Source organism: Stegodyphus dumicola, chromosome 12, assembly GCF_044657685.1.
Source record: "Stegodyphus dumicola isolate Sdum_Otavi_A_Nest chromosome 12, ASM4465768v1".
NCBI lineage: Eukaryota > Metazoa > Arthropoda > Arachnida > Araneae > Eresidae > Stegodyphus > Stegodyphus dumicola.
In genome coordinates, this window is record NC_140779.1 from 106607302 (window position 1) to 106632220 (window position 24919).

Consider the following 24919-nt stretch of genomic DNA (forward strand, 5'->3'; position numbering starts at 1 on the left):
TCCTTCAACTTCGGACCTGTCAAAAATAAAAACTGCGATCAAATCTTCACAAATGATTTCAAGCAACTTAAAACATTCGCTTATCCCATCTGTTGCGAATTGTGCCAGATTATATGCTCTGCCCTATTGTATCAAATTTAGGTACTGCCTCATATCCATTAGCTAAATATTTAGTTTCTAGATTTTCAACTCTATTAGACAATAACATTTACACCATAAAAAATTCAATAGAGTTTGTAAAAAAAGGTTAAAAACATTTCTCCCAGAAATTTACTTATGGTTTCTTTTGATGTAAAATCATTATTCACCAATGTTCCAGTGGAGGGTGCATTAAGATGTCTAGAAACCAGACTTCGCGAATTTCATTTCTATTGCATCAAAATTGATGAGCTAATTTCTCTCACTCTGTTTCAAACAAACACATTTTGTTTTCCAAAATAAATATTACAAGCAAACTGAGGGATTAGCCATGGTAAGCCCCCTCAGTGCCATCCTGGCTGATATCTACATGCATTATTATGAATCAAAATTGTTTGAAACTTTAAACTTCCCAGTATGGTTCCGCTACGTAGACGATACTTTTACCCTGTTTGAGGGTAATAAAGATGATTTAAATAAAGTTCTTTCAACAATGAATTCTATTGATCCTGCTATTAAGTTCACTTTTGAACTTGAGACTTACAATTTTCTTCCATTTCCCAACATTCTGGTCACACGTAACACATCCAACTTCAGTACTACCGTTTACCGTAAACTTTCATCGGTTTGCCTTCCACCACACTTTAAATCATGTCATCCGACTAAACAAAAGTTAGTTTCATTTTATTCCTATGTTTTTCATGCTCTTCAAGTTTGCTCTTCCAAACTATCCCTTGATGAAGAACTAAATTATTTAAAAGCAATAGCTGTTGACAGGGGCTTTTCACCCAACATTATTAATCAAGCAGTTAAAAAATTCTCACCTCAACACACTACAAGGCAAACTCTTGTTTTAGAAGATTATAAAAATTGTGTTGTCATTCCCTTCTTTCCATCAATTAGCTTTAAAGTTGCACATATTTTGCAGAAATTTAACTTTCGGGTCGTTTATTCTCCCATCAATAAAATTCCGAGTTCCATACTCAAAGACCCCATTCCAGATATGAATTCCTGGGATGTTTATAGGATTCCTTGCCAGTGTGGTTTAATTTACATTGGCCAAATTAAGAGAGCCTTAAAATTTTGCATCAAGGAATATGAGGAATATGTTAGAAAAAAGGAAACACATAAGTCTTCTGTTGCCCAACATTGTTAGTCCGAAAATCACACTTTCGATTTTTCTGCTGCCAAAATTATTCAAAAAACATCTTCCATTAGAGAACTGGATTTTCTAGAGACATTTCACATTCAAAAAAATCTTTCTGTTTTAGTTAACGATCCTAATTCCAATCCATCTTTGCCTTCAGCTTTTAAAGAAATTATGTTTTAGTTCTGGTTTCATCAACAGATGGCACCACTAGCTTATTTTCTGTCCAGGCTTTCTTATCTGATCATTATATCCTATCTCGTTCATTTGCGTTTTTGCAGCTGATGATGGTGGTTCGGTAAAACCATCAAAACTAGTCCTGTGAAAATTTGAATATATAATGCTGATTTTTGTTGTTTGACTTCTGAATTAGAATCTGATATACCTCTCTCAAAATATTTGTATTTCTCTAAATTCAGCACAAATTTAAGGCTGTATTCTATCAGATTTTAATAATTAAATTAACACATATTTCTTAATTCTTACTATCTCATGATCAAATAAATTAAATGTACAAAATAAAATTATTCTATTATAATCATCACGTTTTTATCGACTAAGAAAACAAATTAACAGTCAAATACTTTCTTTTGATTTACGTTCTTCTGTAATCAATAGTTCAACCTTATCCCAAATTTGAAAATGTAAGTATGAATTATAGAGATTTTCTTACAAAAAAAATATTTTAACAATATTTCTATTTTTCTAAAAACAGAATATAATTTTAAACAAGTTGTTTTAAATTAGCATTATATAGAATTAAAAAAAATCCCGTAAAAGAATTATATAAACTGATATACCGTAACATAAACTTGTGACCCACAAACAAATCCATAGAAATTATGGTACTTATATATTACCACAGCCACCTTAGAAGTCATAAATTTTTCAGAATGTGCCAAACTGTGGCAACTATGCACATAACTCTTCTTCAGGCAACATTCATAACAATCCTTCAGTTAAGCAACCAAGGTGGTTGCATTAATATTGTTACAAAATGTGCAGGCGCGGTAAGATGGTTTTCAGCAAAGCAGCTTTAGGTTTGCCATAAAATGACAAGGGAAGGCATGGTTGCCACATTTGGCGAGAAATCGCCCATTTGGCGACATACCATGGACAGTTGGAGAACCTTCTGGAATGAATTCTTACCGGCTTAGTACAGAATGTTCCCGAACACAAGCCGAAAGCTATATAAACCCTGCTGGTCTGCAGTCAGTAAGTGTGTCTCTCATCGAGAGTGTGTGTGCCTCGTCTAGCGAGTCAATCTCTGCGGAGTCGATCGAGTTGACAGCCGGGCAGCAAGTGCCGAGCGGGTCGTCGAGTCCACCGAAGGAGTCTGTTAGTGTATCGCGGTTAGTGCATCGTTGAGAGAGCGTGTTGAGCTCCGGGAAAGACTGAACCGAAGAGTCAGGAGCTGTGCTCGTGTGTCGTCGGGTGCATCGCGAATTGTAGCGTGGAGAGTCTCGAGAGAACGTGGAGTTACGAGAACGACCAAGCAGAGTCGGGAGCTGTACTCCGGAAAGCAGAGACTTGCAGGAAGCTGTCTCTACCGTGATAGCCTGATAACCTGAAGGCTGCTGTGTCACTGATCGTGTCAGCGTGTTTATAGTAGATCTTCGATGACGGTAAAATGCGTTTCAGAGCTGTCCTGACAATACTGGCAAATAAAGTGTGTTTCGATACTTCATAAAGTGTTGTCGTTATTCACTCCAAATCTACATGAACCTCGTAACATAACGTAAAGAAGAATAGGAAAAACGTAACAATATATATGTTTCATCATATAATTATTAGAATTATACTATAAACTGATACATTGAAACATGATTTAATGATCCGCAGACAAACCTACAAAATTTTTATCACAAACTTATAAACTTAAGTCATAAAAACATACTTTGAGATTTCATTACTACATAAAATTAAATGTAAATAGCATTTATAAGTCTCCCAGCTTTTAAAATAATGATAATCATTCACTTACCGAATACATTGCTTTTTCTTCTTCAATTTCTCTTGCAAGTTTTAACTGTTCAGCTTCTTCTTTATCATGAAGCAGGTATCTGTTGGAATGTCCCTTCAGGATTAAAATTTGAAAATTTGGAACAATAATAATACATTTTTTCATTACCTAATGAACAGCAATGGAAATATATAGAAATTTATAGGCCAGGGAGGGTGCCACAGTGATGCATTTGGCACAGTTATGGAAAAGAGGAAACCAGAACTTCTAATACAGTGGATAAGATCTCTTACGTTATAAAATCATCATCTACCATCCCATATTTGATGGACTGTGCATTCATTTCAGCGCACTGTGATGGGGTTAACACATTCACATCGACAGTCACATCTGAAAATAAAAAAACGTCAAAAATGATCAACTAGGTAAAATTAGAACAAAAATTTTATATACTAAACCATTTAATGAATAACCATTTAATAATATATTTTGCAATATTGAGGGTATTTATCTTTTGACAAGAATGGAAAAAGTTTAATCAAAACCATATCTTCAAACCTTTAATAAGATTTATATGGCAATGTAAATAAATCACCTTCATTTGTAGATTTTCTAGGGCATTACTCACATTCATTTTTAATTGTAATGAAAATAACATGAATCTGGACTCAAAATCCTTAACTTCTTACATTCTTCTTTAAATTCTTATTATAATAAATCATATAATAATAATATTAACAAATTTATGGGAAATATATTCAACGGCCACATAAAATTACTTCAGAAATTGCATGTGATTCACGAGCCGCGAGTTGAGACCATTGATTTATAGGATCAACTTGATTGACTACTGCAGAAAGAAAGACTAAAATGTAAATTATTTGCATGGATAGTATTTCTATACTGTTTACATTTATATATAGAAAGAAATTTAGAAGAAATGCAGGAAGTGAAATCAAATTCAGTATCTTATGGACAACAGGTAGAATGAATTTTTACTTGGTAACAAAAAATGAAAAAAAAAAAAAAAAAAACCCTCTCAAAATTCTTCCGTCTTTTACATTTTTTAATTATATTATAACAGCTTTAAAAATAATTTTTTTATTGATTTTCACAATTATTTTATGATTATTTGTGGTTGTATTTATAAATATATATTATTATTTTTAAAACATGATTTTCTAATCTCTATGGAAAAGGTTACACTACAATAGCTTTACTCATTTATAAAAAATAATACAATATCTCACAAAAATGATCAGCCACTATATCTTTTTTAATTTTTTAAGTAATAGGAGGAAAGCTTAGCAATAAAATAATAAAAAATATTTTCCCTTTGAATACATATTTTCTTAGCTCTCTCTTTGTACTAAATAAATTTGAAAAAATGAGATCTGAAATGGGGGAAAAAAGATACCACCAAATTAATCAGACATTTTCATAATTTCTAATTAAAATCGTCTACAATAAATAAAAAATGAAATTTTATGGAATTAGTTTAGATAAAGATGCTAGGAAAAAAATCTAAAAGTTGTTTGCTTTTATAATTCGAATTTTCTTATTCGTTATTTCAACGTTTTCTTGCAATGGCTTGGCCATGAAACGAAAACCCACAGATTAGTTATTAATTTGCATCAAAAGAAAGGGAAACCTATTAGAAAAATTGCCAATTTAACTTAAGTAATTCTACAGTTTTTGATATTAATAAGCATTTTAAGAAACAGAACCATATTCAAAACAAAAAAAGACCTGGAAGACCATCTAAGTATCTCATGGAATGAAACGCTTTATTCTTATCAAAAAGAATCCAAGATTGAGTGCTCCTAAATTTGTTACGAAACTTCGTGAATTATATAGAATATGTGTAAATGCAGAAACTGTAAAAAACGTAATGCAATCTGCAGGATATCATGGTATCATGGGCGAATAGCAAGATGAAAATTTTATGTCAGTAAACAAAAACCAAAACTTGACTCGTTTTCACAAAATCGATGAAACAAAAGACACCAAACTACTGGGGAAAATGTGGTGTTTGCTGATGAAAGCAAATTTAACATCTTCGGTTCAGACAGATGAGTGCCGGTGTGGAGAAAACCCAAAGAGGAATTTCAGGAGCAAAACTTAGTACCAAGCGTTAAACACGGCAAGGAGGAGTTATGGTATGGGGATCTATGGCACATTCTAGTATTGGTAATATAGAATTTATAGATGGTGTTATGAATCAGTGTAAGTCTTGAAGTGCAATTCCCATCATCAGCACAAAAACTTGATATACAAAATAATTTTAAATTCTACCAGGACAATGATCTAAAGCAGTGGTCGCCAAACATACGAAGCTTCCGAACTATGACACCCTTTTTAAATCCTACTGTGAGCTACCAACCAAAAGAACTACCAAATACATAAAAAAATAAATAAATAAATAAATAAAGTTACATTTGTTTATTGCCTATAAACTTACATTTCTAGTAAACATGAAATCAATTTTAATTAAACTATATTTTAAACAAAAAGAAACTGAGTTGTACATAAGAAAGAAATTGAAGTGTAAGTTAGTAATAAGCAACAAATGTAATAAGATATTTTATCAGACTTATTAACTTTAATGACAGGGATGGAACTTTTTTTTTTACCATCAACACGTTTTTTAATGCTGGGAAAGTAGGTAATGGCTGCCATTTGAATATAGTTGTCCAAGAGTTAATCAGAGAGTCAGTTTCTTTATTAATTTTAATAAATTTCATACTGGAAAAAGAAATTACACACAGATATATAGAGCTGAACATTGCCTTCACTTTGAAACAAACCTGGACCAAAATTGGGTATTTTTCTTTAGGAACAATAGGCCAAACATTTTCAGAGCTTGAAGAAAGAGATTTTACAGATAAATCATTTTAAAAATCAGTCAGTTCCAACCCCACTACAGCATTAATTCTTGAAAATCAAAATGCTTAATGACACAAGTACAGAACTCCTCAACATAACAATCGCTATAAAAGGGAATTTGATAAACTGTAAAATAAAACTGAAATTATTTTCAAATCTTGGAGGCATTTGTAAACTTCTCAAATACAAAGTAATTTGAATGTATTTTTTGCTATTTTAAGGAGGCGTTGAAACCTCCTTAAAATAGCAAACCTCTTTTCAAGATTTTTCAAGGGTTTGCTTCCAAAAGGCTTCACCTTGAATGATATTTTTATCCCACACTTCCAGCTTTTTGGAGAATGAAGCAAAATCTGAAATTGTTCTGCCAATATCTTTATCCCTCGAGGCAAGTTCGTCGATGTCTGCAAGGAAAGTAAAATTCTGTAGCCAAGCCAGATCTTCTAGTTCACAAAAGTATTTGCTTGTTCTTTCATAATTCATCTAAAGCAGACAGCAACTCTTGAAAATGCTGTAAAACTTTGCCTCCACTCAACCAACAAACTTCCATATAAGGCACTATATCACCATACTGGCAATCTAGTTCATCAGTCAGTGCTCTGAACAAACATTTCTGAATTACATGTACTCTAACTTTGTTTAATATTTTATGACTGTTTTCATTACATCATACTTAAAAACTTTCCACACAGTGACTTCTGGTGTATTACTCAATGGTAAGACAGAAATTTCAGAAAGCTGTTGTCTTTACGACACAAGGTTATGAATCCCTTCTCTCTGCATACCATCACATGAGCTTCATCAGTTGCTAAGCCTACCAACTTATTTATAGGAATATTTTGAGAGTTGGTAAGATCTTTAACAGCTAAAAATATGTCCTGTCCCATAGTGCTTCCTATTAACAGTATAATCTTTACCAGCTCCTCTCTTATTTCAAAATGATAAAAAATCATTCTTGAAAAACATTAGAAAAAGTTGTGAGTAACATCAGAACACATAACATTCTTATTATTGTATTTGCATGTAGAGATGTAGCGATTAAGCTGTAGAGATTTAAGAGCAGACATTATTCCAGTTTTATTTTTGAAACTATTAAATAATACATCTGCAGCTTCTAAAAATGCAGTTTTGGTTATTTCACCATCTTCCTATAGTTTCTCATTCTGTGCAATAATATTTGAAACTCGGAATGATGCCTTAGTTGCTCCTTTATTCTTGTTTAATGATTTCAAAAAAGTTTATTGTTGAGCATTAAGTTTAGATTTTAGCTGCCTTACCTTTCCTTTTCTTTTTCTTTTTTTTTTTTAGAGCAGAATTCAGTGGGAAGTCCTTTTCAATCCCTATGTGAACGATTTTGAAGTGACGTTCGACATTCCCATTCTTCCCTACTAATACACTTGCATAGCACAGTAAACACACACATTTATCCTTTGCCCAAGTAAAAAAAGTAACCAGTTCTCCATTCTGAATAAAAGTGATAAGTTTTTTGCTGAATACACCATCATTAGAACAGACCTGGCTCAGTACCAATGCGTAAATCAATCTATCCAAATTAGCAAATGTCTCATATACACACGAAAAACATAATGCACACAATCTCATGCATATGCAATCAACTATGAGATGAGGTTGACAATAGTAGTTGCGCGGGAGTCATAGTTGTGCGCATTGTCATGCGTGCCCTCTGTATCAGTGTCAGCTCAGTGGAGGAATCAAGATTAGCCAACCGAAGCGTTAATCCGATCTATCGAAAATGTCCTCGTGAGCTACTGAATATATCCCCGCGAGCTACTAGTAGCTAGCAATTGATGGTTTGGCGATCACTGATCTAAAGCAAACTACACACAATGTTAGACTCTGGCTGTTATATAAGTGTCCAGAAGTAATTAAGGCACCACCCCAATTGCCAGATCTTAATCCTATTGAACATATTTGGCAGGAACTAGAATCAAAAATTCTAAAACAGAGCATATCTTCACAGCAGCAACTGAAAGTAGCAATTCAAGAAGAGTGGCATAAATTAAAGAAAAGAAAGAAACGAACTTGTGAAGTCAGTTTTAACGAAAAAACTTGTGAAGTCAATACTCAAAAGATTAAATGAAGTGTTAAAGCATAAAGGTAATCCCCAAAAGATATTATGAAGGAAAAACAATGTAAGTTTCTTTCATTTCTGGCTGTTACTAGAAGTGTCCGATTATTTTTCCTCATTAAACAAATTATATTGATTTGCGAATTTAATTTTCATTTTTTCGGAAATGTATTTACTATAAAAAATATTCAATTTATATATAATCAAAATAAAAGCCTTTCTCTTTGTTTTACTGTTCATTAAAGAATAAAAAAATTCAAAGTGTCCCATCATTTTTGTGAGCCACCATATATGTTAGGTTAAGGCATTTTAAAGAGGAATGGATATCTAATTACTGCAGAAAGTCAATTAATTTAGAAATTATATATATATATATATATATATATAATTATAATTATATATATATATATATATATATATTTATATATAGAAATTTAGTATATATATATATATATACTAAATTTCTATATTATACAATTAAAAAAGGTCACTAGATATCTTAGATTCACTTTCAAATTACCTAGATCAATATCACTAAAATCCTCCTCTTTTTCCTCATCATTTTCATCATCATCATCGTCTGCATCCAATTTTTGAGCATTATTTGGATGCGGAGGAGAATCAGTACTATCTTCATACACATAACCAATGGCTGCTTTTTTGTCAAGAAACCTAAAGATCAAAATAAAATAATTATCAGGCATTTGAAAGGGAAATTAATGGTAAGCTTAAATTGGCATACTGTTCTGTTATCGGGACCATGTCCAGAAATACATGTATGCATTCATGTATGGATGGATGGATGGATGTGTTCATGTATACATGCATACATGTACATACACTTGTACCTCTGTGTACACACACAAATATATTCACATACACAGGGTTCGTACACATTTCCTTACATGAAAATTAAGGACTTTTAAGGACCATCAAAGAAAAAATTAAGGGCCTATCAGCAAACAAAAAAACGAATAGAATAAAGCAATTATCCATACAACCGACTTCATGCTTGTAATTTCACTTTAAGAAACTAACAGAAGTGTGTATTATTAAATTCAATTTAATACTTACCATAAAACAATTTTTAAAATTAAACTAACTCCCTACAAGTTATTAAGTAGATAACATTAAATTAGGAACATAATTTCTTGAAAAACATGTACAAGTGTATTTTACACTAATAACAGTCACTATTTTAGAGATTTAATTATTATTATTTAACTTATTTGATATTTATTTAAACACAGTCAACTACTATTATAATCACAATGTAAGAATATTTTGCAGATTAAAATAACTGATTTGTAAACATACAATTTATTTCCTTGGTTTTTTGAAATATACTAGAATAATAAACTGTACAATAAAAGATACAAAACATTTGTGCTTTTTTTTAAATCTGAAATCTTTTCAGCTATTTTAACATCTAATTTATTTATGTCTATTTCCTTTTCTTTAACTATTCTTCTAAGTTCATTTGCTTTGATAAACAAATCAATGTTCCTGCTGGTCTCAGCTTCATCTGCTAAAGCATCTACTTCTTCATTAATATCATTAATGTCCCTTTGAAGAAATTTTTTCTTCTGCTTCACATAATCAATTTCTTCCTCAATAATATTTCTTTTCCTCTTTGAATTTTCAGATTTAGTTAAAAGATTTTTGTTCTTCTAAATACTGCATATATTTAGACCTTGCAGAAGCTGCTGCTGATCTCATTTCGTTATTAACTTCGATATTAAGAACACCTCCAGAAAATTTTATGTAATCAAATACTGTGAGTTGAAAAATGTATGATGAGTCACTTAAATTTTCAATTTCAATTGCTTTATTTACAGAGAAGACTCTTTCCACAGAGGCCTATCCATGTGACAAGATAATCATTTTCACTATTTTCCATACTTTTGAATAGTGAAAATCATGAAAATAAGAAGTGAGAAATGTGTCAAGAGAAAGATTTTGAGGATCAAAAGTAGAAAATTCATGTAAATTTGTCTTAACTGCTTTGTCTAGAAACTCTCCAAACTGCAGCAGAATTTCATCACAATCATCTTGTAAAACACGTTTATTCCGCATTTTTCATTTTGTTCTGGGCTTTTTCTGGACTTTTAACCATCAATAGCGGGTCTATACAAGATGCATTTCGAATAAGAGAATAATTTATTGGACATTTAGACATTAAGTGTTGTACCATTGTTAAGACACATTGTTGACCTTCTTGTTTCAATGCAAAACTTTCAGCTTGTGAAATGTCCTTCTTGCGGCATTTATCATTCATTAACTGCTCAGCAATGAATCCCAAATAAATACTTTTATCATTATAACAATTTGGATCATTAAAATTAAATTTATAAAGATTTTTTGCTTTAGTTATTTTTGAATATTCTAGTTTCAAAATTTTAAAGTGCTGAAGGCAATCATTTACAAGTCTTAAGATATCTTCAGCAAAAAAGGGAATAAGTGGTTTATCACTTTGATAATATTCAAGGAAAGGCAATAATATTTTCGACAGAGAGAAAAAAAAAATTAAATTTTATAAGAAATGTTTTATCTTTAGTTGTCTCCAAAACATTTTAGAAGGATTTCGATGAATTTTTTTTTTAAACTTCCCCATTTCAACTTTTTTAATGTACAGTAGCAAGTCATCCCATATTTCAATGGCTCTTTCAACTGCTGGGACATTTTGCAAACATCGGTAAAAGCAGAACTTCACAGGTAGCTTTTTTAAGCCAAATATACTTAAAAAATCTTCACGTCTTTGCAGGAGAATCTTTAAAAATCCAATATAAGGATGATAAGAATGATGGAATGTCCCAACCAGTGGATGACATCCCATGCTTGAAAGCATTGTTAAGAATGTGTAAACCGCATGCCCCTAATGTCAAGCATTGAATGTTATATTCCTTTGTCAAGTCCTGTTGCAATAAATCATAAAATTTCCAGTTTACTGCAGGACCATCCATCGATATTTGTAAGAGTTATGACAAGTCTAGTTTTTAAACATATTCATAATATTTGGATAAAATAATTTCACTTGTTGCATGCCCTATAAATGCAGAAGTAAGGTATTGAGTTCTGACCTTATTTTCGTGATGCCAGTACCTCACATGAATATCTAGTTGCTTCTTTTGATTTGTCAGATTAAGAGTCTCATCAAATAGTAATGTAAAAAATGCAGCATTTTTACAATGCTTTAGTAACAAAGTTTTAAAATAAGGGCCAAGACCAAAATAACAGATATAAGCACATTTCTTTTCACCACATGAAAACTGTTTTGCAATGGAACTATCCGGGAACATTTTAGTCATTAACGGCCCAATATCATCGCACGATTTAAAAGAATAGTGGCTTTTGATGCACTTAAAAGCCTACAATATTTCTGCATCTGTAACTTCAGATTTGAAAAGAAAAGAATTGATTTTATTATTTTCTACACTTATTGATGTTGAATTAGCAGTTACATCTTTTCCTGAAGTAGACGGTTCTAACTTGACAAAATTCATGATACTGTTAGAAGAAACTCTGCAGTTGAGAAGGGAGAGATGTTTTGCACCTAAAAGGGGCATTACATGCAAGGCATTAGTAAAATTAAGTATCGCATATATATGTATATAATGTATGTATATATATATATATATATATATATATATATATATATATAAGAAGAAAGGTATACTGAAAATATACATTTTTTACTATATATACATATACAGTACAAAGTCCGAGATCCGGACATCCAATATCTGGAATGATCTAAAATCCAGACCTCAAAGCCACCACCAACCAATTTTTTAGGGCTTTTTTTGGAGGGAAGGGATATGCTTTACGCATACGCATTAGATTTTTTCCCTCATCATAAAAAAACATGTCGGAAATCCCGATTCTTAATCTCAGTTTGGCGCTAAATAAAATATCTCATTATTGAAGAAATAATTATTTTAGCATAAATTTGTGTGATTAGTAACTTGAATCCATAGCTGCGTATCTGCTTGGCATAATCTCAAACCGAAACATTTGTTAATTTTACACCAACTAATATTTTATATCCTTGATGCCGAAATCGCGAATCATTATTTATTGTATTTTGCTTTCATCACCGCATGTTTATCAACGGATTACAACTTGAGTGATGAATCATACAGCGACGCCAAATAAGAGAGTATTATCCGATTACAGATTTAAGTTCAATGCGCTAAAATGTTGACAAGGGGAGATTGAACAGAAATTTCTTTCCTTATGCTAAAAACAGATTTTGTTAATGATACTCATAGGACAAACGATTATATTTAGTGCTAATTGAATTAAGAATAACCGATTTATTATTCACATAAAGCCAGAACCAGCGCCAGAGCTCGCATGGCCTCACCAGGCGGCAGAATTTAGGGAAGTTAAACAGAAGTTTTTCATTGCGATGACAATGCCAAAATCATCAATCAATTAACGGAGGGCAAAATCTGTAGTATGGTTCTAAATCCAGAAAATACGGCTACCGATAGTGAAGTAAGTAACAGAGAGGTTACTGAACGAGAAAAAATTTTGATTGACAAGTTATTCGGAATTCTCGACACAGCAATTACAGGACTTGAACAATGGAACTTAATAACTGAACAAGAAATTATATGTCTATAGTATTAGTCTAAAGTATTAGCAGAGAAAACAAATCAAACAACTCACATTGAAAGAAATGTTTAATAAAGTAAACATATAAATATTAAGCTCTTTTCTTTTGTAAATTTTGATACCCTTTAAATCATAAATGCTTCATTATTTTATAAATCACGATTTCATATTTTCAATTTTATAATTTCTACGTGCCATCTTAGTAGATTTAAAATGATCTAATATCCGGAAAAATCTCAAATCTGGGATCGCCGAAGTCCTGACCTCGGACTTTGTACTGTATAAATATATATATATATATATATATATATATATATAAATTTGTTTAAATATATATAATACAGAATGTATATTTTCAGTTAAACTTCTACCCAATAACTTTAATAATTCATGAAAGTTAATTTTGCGTCTAGTTAATTCAGGAAAATTAGTTTCAATTAGTTGTTTTCAGCTTTAAAAATATTAAAAAATTTTTAATTAGTTGTTTTCAACTAATAATTGTATCGCCATTAGCAAACATAATGCATTACTATTAACAGCATATTATTAAACAAAATACTTAATTGTCTATTGAAGCTTCAAAACATATTTCCGAACTTCACTTTTTCTCGGCTAGCGTTACCGAATTTGCCCTTGGCGACCTAAAATCGAAATTGAGCCAACAGATTTCCCGCGAAATCGATAACAGACCATCTGCAGAAATAAACTCATAATCCCGATATCCCATACATATAGTATGTGCAAAAGAGAATAAACTCCGTAGAAGGTGATAAAAAATTAATTTATGGCTTAATTGAAACAAACACAGAAATTAAGCTAAGCAAAACCGTGTAAAAAAAAATTGAAATGATAAAACGAAACTTAATTTTCATGTGAATTTTCAGCGCTGACTCTCCCATTCTAGAAATTTCAATTTGTTTCAGACAAAGACCACATTTAGCTTTATAAGGATTGTCATCTATCAATATCAAGTCTTTGTAGTCAGCTTGATGAGGCCACAGTTTATCGAAAATGCACTTTCCAGGCATCTCGTTCCTATTGGCGTCGGAAGGGTTGTGGCCTTCCAGGTTGGGACTGCTTTAATTTTGGCAAATATTTTCAGAATCCCCCCCCTTTTTTTTCTCGAGCACCTTCATTATCACTTTCGCCTCTTAAAGAACTTCCAGTTTCATGCTTTCGTCACAATCTGCCTAAACTTATGGATAACGCCTGTTTCGAAAGATTGGGTGAATAGCCAATCAGACACCGATACTTTCGTTCAAGTAGCTAATCGGTTTTTTTTTTTTTTTTTTTTTTTTATATCGTTTGCAACACAAATCTGCCAACAGATTGGTTAAGAGCTGTGTAATTTTAATTCCATATCCATCAGAAATCGCCATTCACACCGAGAATGGCAATCATTAGAAATGATAAGAAATGTCAAATGAGCAAAATTAAGGACCGTTTATTCATTTTAATTAAAGTCCTTAATTTTAATAAAATTAAGGACTTTTAAGGACCAAAAATCATTTTTGAAAAAATTAAGGACTTTTAAGGAATGTACGAACCCTGATACATACACATGTGCATACATACTAAATACACTTCTGGATCTGGTCCTGATAACAGAGGAGAAACTACATTGGCATAGACTTCGTATAAATTTCAAAACAATACTTGAAAGTTTTCTTCATGCCATTAAAAATAAATTCCCTTACTTTTTTTTCTCTTCTTCAAGTCCTGGTTTAAAAATGCCATATCTTTCTTCAACAAATATTTGATGAAGAAACTTATCTTCATTAACTACATAAAAAGAAATCACATTTCATTATATGATAAAAGCATATTAAACAAAAGTTATTATCTATTACACAACTCTGTATTCATGTAATACTTTTACACTAAAAATTCATGGTAAAATATTTCAGCTTTGAACATTTCTGTCTGTTGTGCTAATTTATTCATTAGCTTCTTTTAGTACATTTGACTGCAGAATATTAAAGTAATAACTTTTCTCAAAAGGATAAACTATAAATTTTTCTTTTTCTCAAAATATATGTAAAGAAAAAGGTGTACTTGGATGTATAATTTACTGATTGATTTCTCTTCAAGATGAAGTTACACTAATAATAATAAATTTTTAATTCTATGATTAAAGCTCTAGAGCAGAGATAGTCAACCTGCTCCCTATTGCCCACTAGTTGGCGATTTAAGCTTTCAGGGTGGGTGGTGGAGGTTTTTGTCTGATAATGATCAAAGAAGATCAAAACATGTATGGATGTATAGAATATATACACACCCTTTAAAGTTTAGTTCTCTACTTGACCATTTGCTTTTGTATTGTGCTCTCCTGTTTCCATATGTTTATATGGCTGTATTTGTTTGATGAATTTTCTGTCTATTAAAAGTTATATATTATAAATTATAGTATAAATAAATGCATAAATTTAACTATATATTTTTTACTAAACCTCCACTTAAACTATGCTATATTAAGTTACTATGAACGGATTAGTATAGAAATTTTAGTGCCTGTAAAGTGGGTGGTAGGTATGAAAAGGTTGACTGCCTTGCTCTATAAGTAGGGAATTTTACACTTTCAGCGGGAATGCCATCTACCTTTTAATTAGTTGCTAAGTACTTAGTTTTTGTTTATGAATATAAAAAATTACTATTATTCAAGTTTTGCTATTTATCTACATTTTTGTTTTCAATTTATAAAAACATATACTCATGCAAAATACAGAGAATTCCATATTATATCAAATTTCTGAAAAACTATTAAATAGATTTTAATGAAATATGGTCTGAATATACGAGTACATTTATAACATAGAAAGATATGTGTCCTTCAAAAGTCACTTTCTGTACACATGATTATTAGTAAAGTTCATAGTGCAGTGATGTTCAAACTACATTGTGATATCAAACTGAAAATGAGTCTAATATGGGCCTATATATCCCTTCTTATAGCCAGATAGGTTGTGCAGCATGATGGAATACTGAAAAGGAGACAGATGAGAAGCCCCTGTAGCAAGTGATCCCACTCCTGCAGCAAGGTAATTTTCAACTCTGGGATGTTTTTCAAGAGGATTACACCAAGATGAAATTGCCCTTCTAAAAGTGTATCAGATATGCTCTATAGGGTTAAGGACAGCAGATCAGGCTGGCCAGTCTATGCAACAAATATCCTCCCTTTCCAAGTAATTGTCGACCAGCTGAGCATCAAGTACACAAGCATTGTCGTCCATTAATAGGAACCCTGGTCAGTCTCTAAAAAGTCGAATATAAGGCTCAGGATCTCCACTCTATACCTCATAGCATTCAGGGAGCCTTTGTCAAACACATGCAAGGGTGTGCAGTAGCCCAACATAATATCTGCCCAAACCACTAACATCTACACCACCATAATGATCCTTTTCCCTGATAAGGAAGAGATGCTATTGTGTTCCAAACTCTTTCAAGATACAGGTATGCCAAGAATGAGTTTCTAGGCTGAATCTCAACTCATCTGTAAAAAGCACAGTGCTACATGATGTGTGATCCAAGGTGCATGTTGTATGCACCATGCTAAATGCATTTTCTTGCATGCTCCACTGAGCAGGACTCAGCAGCAGGTCTTCTGGCATACAGCCCTATCTCATGAAGGCTTCAGGCAACTGTATACCATGAAACTTGGATTCCAGTGGCAGCATACAGCACACGTAAGAGCTGCAGCAGTCTTGTGACACTGCAATAAAAATGTCAAATAATACCATTCATTTTTGTGAATCTTAGTCAATCTTGTCCAGGTCTTCTCAGTACAGATTCAGTGTTCTGAAACTGCTTTCACAAATTGCAGACAACCCTAAGCATTGCATTAAGTTTTGTAGTCATCTGCACTTGCGATTGGCCTGCCTCCAATCTACCAATGATTCTCAATCTCATTCCATTATCCATATGCTCTTGGCTACTTATTTTACCCGTAGCCTTATAAAATTTACCTGACTCTTGGGAAAAATATGGCGAATGCTGTGAAGAAGTACAAGCACACAAAATGCTGAAAACTCATTGTGTGCTTAAACCCCTCCAGAATCACAGCTCCGCAGACACACATGTGTATTCTTATACATTCAACTCCGAATAGTTCCATAATTCTTCGGCGGCATAATTAGTACCTTTGGTTTAATATTTTTTGTAAAAATAGACATAATTTGCAAATCCTCTTAATTTTACATGCAAATATATAAAAAAAAATCTAAATTGAAATACACGTATGTAAAATATAAAAAAACACGATGGCTTTGCTCTATACAAACAAGCAACCTTTAATTAACTTTCTGCAATTTCAGGATCCTCCCCCTAGACCAGTACTTCCGATTACGTAACCGTTTCTATAAATAGAAAACTCGCCCCATTTTGTGTCAGAGAGACCGCTTTCTTCGTTTGCTGCTAAGGTCCGTGTTGCTGCTCTTCTGCCTTTCTTTGTTAGAATACTATGATGCATTGAAATTACTTTATTTAGTAAAGAGTGATATATGCCTTTCAATTAAATAAAGATGTAGAATCAAAACAATTAACTTCTGTGTCATCATTTCTGCCAAACTTATCATGTGCCCGACTGCCAAAATATTACATGTATATAAATTTTTTGAGTTTGGAAAAGGAGGGGGGAATGGTTTTCTATCAATAGTGAAAGGGGTGCATAAAGCAAAAAAGTTTGAAAACCACTGCTTTAGAGTTATGCACATATATACACTGCGGGGAAAAAAAAAAAAAAAAAAGAGAGAGAGAGACAGGTCTATATCTCCCGTTCTACTGAGCCAATTGACGAAATTCAGATTGCCTTTTTCAGTCTCAAAAGTGCGACTTAGGATATATACAGTCAAAAGTCTTTAATCCGGACGTCCATAGTTCGGAATGATCTATAATCCGGACCTCAAAGCTACAAACTTTCTGTGCATGTGTCAACGCATAATGCGTTAACGCATGCGCATTACACCTTTACGTCTACGCATGCACCTAATACGTTTACGCATGTGCATTTAATGTATAACGGACAGTATAAGCTAATCTAAAATTATTTAATTATCTATTTCAGTTAATTTTGCAGATTGTGTTGTTCCTTAATCTTCTAATTGGATCCGGCTGTTTTTTTTTTTTTTTTTGCTGTTTTTTGCAGACTGTTAGAGCAATTTTATAAAAGTAAGCTTGAACTTTTGATTATGTCAAAAAGAATTCCGATTCTGCAGCTACCAAAGGATCTACAAAGCGAAAGCATGTTTCGATGTGCATCAAACAAAAAGTGGAATTGCTGCAAAAAAATGGATAAAGGCACATCCTTTGATTCTCTAATCATTCCGAAATATGTTTATCAATTTCATGCTGCTCTGCGGGGGGGGGGGGGGCAGCACGCAATAAACTGAAAGTTGATCTGTCAGCACTATCCTTATCTTCAGGGCAGATGTTTTTATTTTATTCAGCTTATAATTCCTTACTAAATGTAGTATTTCATCTTGATGTACTCTGATATAATTTAAATCAAATTCCTCATCATTATAAATATCACGAATACACATCAAGTTTTCTGGTTGCAATTTTCTAATTTTAACTATGCGTAATGTATGCTTTACGCATGCGCGCATTGAAAGAAATGTTTAATAAAGTAAACAAATAGATATATTTTTTTTTTTTTTTTTTGTAAATTTTTATACCCTTTAGATCATAATTGCTCTTTATTTCATAAATTACGGGTTCATATTTTTAATTTTATAATTTCTGCATGCCATCTTACCAGATTTAAACTGATGATCTATAATACGGAAAAACCGATAATCCGGAATCACCGTAGTCCCGACGAGTCCGGATAAAAGACTTTTGACTGTATTAGATTTATATATAGCATCATTCTAACATAGGTTTTTGACACAAAATTGGATTTTTTCTGAAATAACGTGACAATTTTTTTTTTCCATATTTCGATGTTATAACTCAAGTTATACCTAAATATTAAAATTTACATGAGAAATTCAAAAATTTATCTTGGCACATTTTTTTTTAGTTATAGCAACCTATTTTTCTTTTCTTTTTTCCATTGCAGACGAGCAGAAAAATAATCATTATTCATACTTTCAAATAATTTTAACAAAGTGCGTAAACCACATTTGGCATTATAATCACTCAAAAACAAGATGCTAAATTTCAAAATGCTCTAATATGTAAATTCATGTATATCTTAGAAAAATTTTGAATAAAAAACTCTAATGCTGAGAAATAACCAGGTTATAACACAAAAATTTTTGCAAAATATTTAAAAACACAAATTTTAAAAATAAATCATAAAAAATGTGTGAATTATATTTGGATTAAGTCTAAATTTCAAATTCTGGAAGAAGGAATCAAGTAAGTTTAATTAAAAAAAAAAAAAAAACAGACATTAAGGAAGGGATCCTCTGAATGGATCCTAAATTCCCTTCAGTATGTGAAAAACACAAAATTTACCACTTCATTTAAGTAAAAATCTAATTCAGTTATCATCTGAAGGAAAACTGAAATTTGTTTTAAAATAATTTTAACTGTGCAAATTTTGGCTTTAAGTTCGGAATGAATATCCAGAACCGTCTGATGTTTTCCTTTTGTAGTTTTTTTTAAACTGAATTTATTTTTAAGTTCCTACATGCTATATGCCATATTTTTATTTTAATTTATAAATGATGATGATGATGTCGTGTCTATGACAAAGTGCAATTATATAGCTTCGAAGCTGTCTTCCCTTTTAAGTGATTTGTCCTAAATCTGGTTATGATAGTTGATATGGCTCTGTCACAGTTCAATTCCGGGATGGAGTTTCCCTTAACTTACCGATTAGTCTTCGGCTGCCAACTGCACTGGCATCAGCGAGGGTTAGGCAGTTGGATGGCTGAGGAGAATCACGGGATGCCTTTGCAAGCTCATCAGCCTTCTCACTACCAAAAATATTTACATGAGCCGGTATCCATAGTAAGATGCAGGATCTTTGGGCAGCAATGATTTTGTTTGTGAGCTCAATGATCTGATGACCGAGTTGACATTTGCCCTTCTGGATCGCTTGCAATGCTGATCTGCAGTCAGAGAAGATGATGATGCTCCTGGAACTCTGGTCTTCTTTAGAGTGATAAATCTCCAGAGCACTTTTGATGGCGACGTAATGTTAGTCAGTTTTTCAACTAAATACTACAGAACAGTGGGAATCGTGCCTCAACGATGCACCAGATGGCGTTATATAAATCTACAGTAGAAAACCTCTAGGTAAACACTTGCACTTGGTTTGAGAAGCCCGACAGAAGAGGTCTAGTGGAACGCTCGCAGAGGAACTACAAGGCGTTTACTGGTTGCGCATAGGCAATCGGACCTGGACTTATCTAAAGTGATCCCACGTAGGTGGTCAGCTGTATCATTTACCTGGCCATACTGGAACCAATGTTTTGATTCCTAAACATACTCAATTCATCTGTACATACTCATCCCGTTTATCTTTTCTTCTGTGAACCAGGAAATAAAACCTTATGCTTTGAACAGTGGGTGTAATCTGTGTTTTAATGATAAGGCATCACCCCAACAGAACTACTATAATAACTATAGAATGATTTCCAGTTTATTTTACTTGCACTGATACTAATGTTTATTATGCATGAAATAAATTAACATCTTCCTGATTTTTTAACATTATCTTATCAGTTTTTTAGCACTAGAATTAGATTATTGATTGTTTTAACTTTTGGCTCAGTATATTACCTCAACATCCCCAGTAGGATTGCACTGCTGAAAGGTTTGAATGCAATTAAAAATGCAGGCAAATAACAAGATAGATTACCATATATTTTAAACACTCAGAAAAATATTAAAGCATATCTCAACACTTACCACCTAAAAAATCGTTCTGAACTAGGGTTCGATACCTCTCATAACATGCTTTTCTATCTTCATAAAGTTCTTCTCCAGACAGTCTAGAAAAATATAATTCCATATTGTTTTTAACCCAAAAATAAATACATAAATTAATATAAAAAATTAAAAAAAAACATAAAAATAATAAAAATCTGAAAGGTTTCAGATTTTCAATTACGTCCAAAGAGACTTTTTTAACGTTTTGTGGGTTACCTTTATTTATTAAATATCATGCTCTTTGCACTTAAACCATAAAATTCAGTTCAAGAGCAATATCACAAAATAATTTTAAATTGAGCATACCTTTAGAATTTCCGATACATGGTCTTGTACGCTGGAGATAAAAAACTTTTTTTTTTACAACGTTGTTAGCTTTGAAATCTTTGAGTTCGCTAATCAAAAATTCGTTAAAGTTTTACAAAATATGAAATCGATAATAAAACAAATTCCAAATTTCAAATTTGGGCTTCCACATGCCCATATTCGCAGTAGGATTACGTCATTCAAAATTCGATGGCTCTAAGTACCATTGTTTTATCACAATGCGAGAAATAATACATACATTTATGCAGATTTTTCATTATTTAATTTCTTCAAATATAATGCAAGACTCTAACATTTGGTGGCAACAGTTTGAAAAGTGAAACCGACATTTATAGTGAACCAACGCAAAATTGCAAAACAGAAACAATATTCCTTCATGGACAGAGCCTCTTTAAACTAAAAATACCTAAAAACAATTTTTTTTTTTTTTTAAAAAAAAGAAGACATATTTGCAAAGTTGTAGTCACTTTAAAAAAATCCAGCAAAATGCAAATCAAAAATGTAATGTTATAATTTGTTATAATTTAAGATAATACATAAATAAAAGCTACTTTAATGAATTCCATTTTTTTATTTTTAATTATTTATTTATTAATTTTTCTCTGAAAATAACTTACGAACAATGCTACATTGAGGTTTACTGTATATACAATCAGCAGCTTTTGATTACTAGGTCTCAGTATTTTTTCCCTTAATATAATCATAAATTAAATAATTAAAAAAATTTTATGTCAAGCACATTAAAAACAGGTGGATTAAAATCTACTTGTGTTGTTATCTCCCAATCAGTGGCTAAATGTGTATGACATTTAACCACATTCCAGGTATAAAGATATACTAGAAAAAGTTAAAGAATATTCTCTAGATATTATCATAAGCATATACACTCACTCCCAAAAGTTAAGCACGAAAATGTAAAATGCAAAAAAAAATCAACAAATACTGCTTTGATTGACACAAAATTCAGCAGGAAAGTAGCATATATATTTATGCATAAAACAAAATCAATAATTATATACAGAAATGAAAACATTAAATTTTTGTAAGTTATCAGATAATGACATACTGGAAATTTAAACAGAATTATGTATAAAGTGAAAATAAACAGCATAAAATGAAAAAAAAGGACATTAATAGGGTATGTAATCTCCCCCCCCCCATTCGTATATGAAGTTTTTACCTTGCGACCATGCTTTCAATTAGGTGGTCAACCACTGCAGAATTAAGCAATTGCCATTCTTCTTGTAGAGCAGTTTCCAGCTCAATAAGAGTGGCTGGAGGTGGGAAACGTGAAGATACAGAACGGCCGAGAGCATCCTAAAGATTTTCAATGGGATTAAGATCGAGCGAATATGCTGGCCACGCCATATGCGCAATCCCTTCACTCTCCAGGTAGTCATCAACAATGTCAGCTATATGGGGACGTGCGGTATCGTCCATTAAAACAAAAGTAGGGCCAACTGCTGCAGCGTACAATCTCACAATGGGTTCTAGGACTTCATCTCAATACCAGACAGCCGTCAAAGAACCCTGTTTAAAAATGTGCAGGTCGGTGCGGTATCCTAATGAAATCTCTGCCCACACCATAATGCTTCCGCCTCAGAATGTGTGATGTTCGGTGATATTTTGGGACTGATTCGTTGTTCACGCCATATCCTTATACACTTGTCATCTGGCTCCAGAGCAAATCTTGACTCATCAGTAAACATGACATTGCCCCAGTCAGACAAATTCCAATTGACATGCTCCCAGCACCACTGAAATCGCACCTCTCTTGATTGGATGGATAGAGGAACACAAACTCGATGTACCTGGTACTCGATGTATTTTTTTGCATATTTCTTGACATGAAAGTGCGATTCACCGTTACCTAACATATTTGCATACTTCCATCTACCTCTGCAACGAATTGCATCCTCTTCAATTCTGACTGGCTTCCGGAAATTAGCATTTTCCTCTCTGTGCTTAACTTTTGGAAGTGAGTGTATCAGAAATGCATGCCAAATTATTTACCTTTAATAATTAGCAAAGTCAAACTCAATTTGAGCTAATTACAATAAAAAATGTTTGAGGCAACTGAATATGCTTGCTTTTTCTGCAAAAGTAAAAATTTGATTTTCAGGCAACTACAGAAAGTTCTGTTTCATTACATATATACTGCTTATACTGATTTAGATTCTGACAATATTAAAAATTAATATAAAAATATCTAAAATGTATGTTACAGTTATGAATATTTATAGTTTAAATACAAATATATGACTTGTAATTATTTTTGAAGAACACGTTTCCTAATGACAAACAGACTTAGCCTACTTTTGGGGTTCAGATTCAGGTACATATTCAGGAATAATATCTAAATGAGCTCGAACATCAAATCTATCAATCAGATTGTCTTGATGTCCTTGCCATGGCATCCTAGAAGAGTAAAAAATACTCAATAAATTTTTTAATCACATATTTCCAATGAAAACAATGCAAGTTCCAGAACTGCAAATTAAATGGTTAAATATCATTCAAATTACATAAAGCTATAAAGTAAAATAAATAAATAAATAAAATAAAGTAAAAATGTATATTACAGAAGTTATCTTCAGTAACAAATTTTTATTTTATTTTATTAATACACTGCTGGCCACCGTAAATGCAACACCCTGAAGGAAGCATGCAAATAACATGAAATTTACAACATGCATTAGGAGGTAAAACATGCGAATGATTAGAATTCCAGCGCAGACGCACCTCACGCGCGTCTATGGCGCCACTTCAAAGCGCTATTTAAGGCTTGGGTTTTCGACGATTTCAAATTCAGCAATTGTGTTTTTGTTGTGGTTTTTTTCAAAAAAACGATAAATTATGCCTCGTAGTAAACAGTGATCATCGTTTGATCAAGTGTCCGAGTTCGACAGAGTCGTGTTGGACGTGATTTTTTCAAAAAAAAAAAAAAACGATCAATTATGCCTCTTAGTAAACAGTGATCATTGTTTGATCAAGCATCCGAGTTCAACAGAGGAAGGATAGTGGCCTACCGAGAGTGTAGATTATCTTTCAGTGAAATTGGTAGTCGTGCTGGACCAAACAACTGCAATGCGGATATGTCACTGTTGGATGCAGAAGGGTACAACGGACCGACGTGTTCGATCGCATCCACCTCAAGGCACCACTTCACGTGATGACAGGAACATTGTGCACATGGTAGTGACGGATCGCTCAGTCACATCCCGAACCACAGCACAGCACGTTCAGTCGGTAATGCATCATCCAGTGCCTGTGCGTGCCATTCGACGCTGTTTACAGCAGAGTGGTCTGTCCGCAAGACGTCCATTGCTTCGTCTACCCTTGACACAGAACCACAGACGTCTCTGGTGCCAAAAATGCGATGAAATAAGGATGTGGACAGAAGAATGGAATGAAATTGTCTTTACTGACGAGTCATGCTTCTGTCTGCAACACCACGATAGTCGGATTCAAGTCTGGAGACACTGCGGAGTGAGGATGCTGAAGAGCTGCGTTATACACCGCCACATTGGTCCTGCACTGGGTATTATAGTATGAGGCAATATTGGATATCACTCTTACACTCCTCTAATACGCATTGCTGGTACTTTAAACAGCCAGCACTACATCTCCGAGGTCTTGAAGCCAGTTGTCCTTCCTTACCTTCAGGGCTTGCCACACAGCCATATTCCAACAGAATAATGCGCAACCACACGTGGCACGCATTATCCAAGGGTTCTTCATCAATCGCCAGCTTGAATTGCTTTCCTGGCCGGCTCGTTCTCCGGATCTTTCACCAATAGAAAACATGTGGTCCATGGTTGCTGAACGATTGATCCAGATTACATCCCAAGCTGACACACCAGATCAACTT

The 24919-nt window shown here is 32.8% G+C and overlaps 1 protein-coding gene across 2 annotated transcripts in view; it reads right to left on the reverse strand.

Annotated features, from left to right (window-relative positions):
• The window catches only part of LOC118203947 (uncharacterized), a 94685-nt gene that overhangs the window by 52415 nt on the left and 17351 nt on the right, over nt 1-24919 (reverse strand). For both annotated transcript variants that reach the window (XM_035376262.2, XM_035376270.2), the window contains exons 4-9: nt 23365-23466; nt 20701-20783; nt 14538-14622; nt 8741-8892; nt 3542-3638; nt 3270-3348 (exon numbers count right to left, since the gene is read on the reverse strand). In XM_035376262.2, the coding sequence (XP_035232153.2) occupies nt 3270-3348; nt 3542-3638; nt 8741-8892; nt 14538-14622; nt 20701-20783; nt 23365-23466 (598 nt within the window). The remainder of the gene's footprint in view (nt 1-3269; nt 3349-3541; nt 3639-8740; nt 8893-14537; nt 14623-20700; nt 20784-23364; nt 23467-24919) is intronic.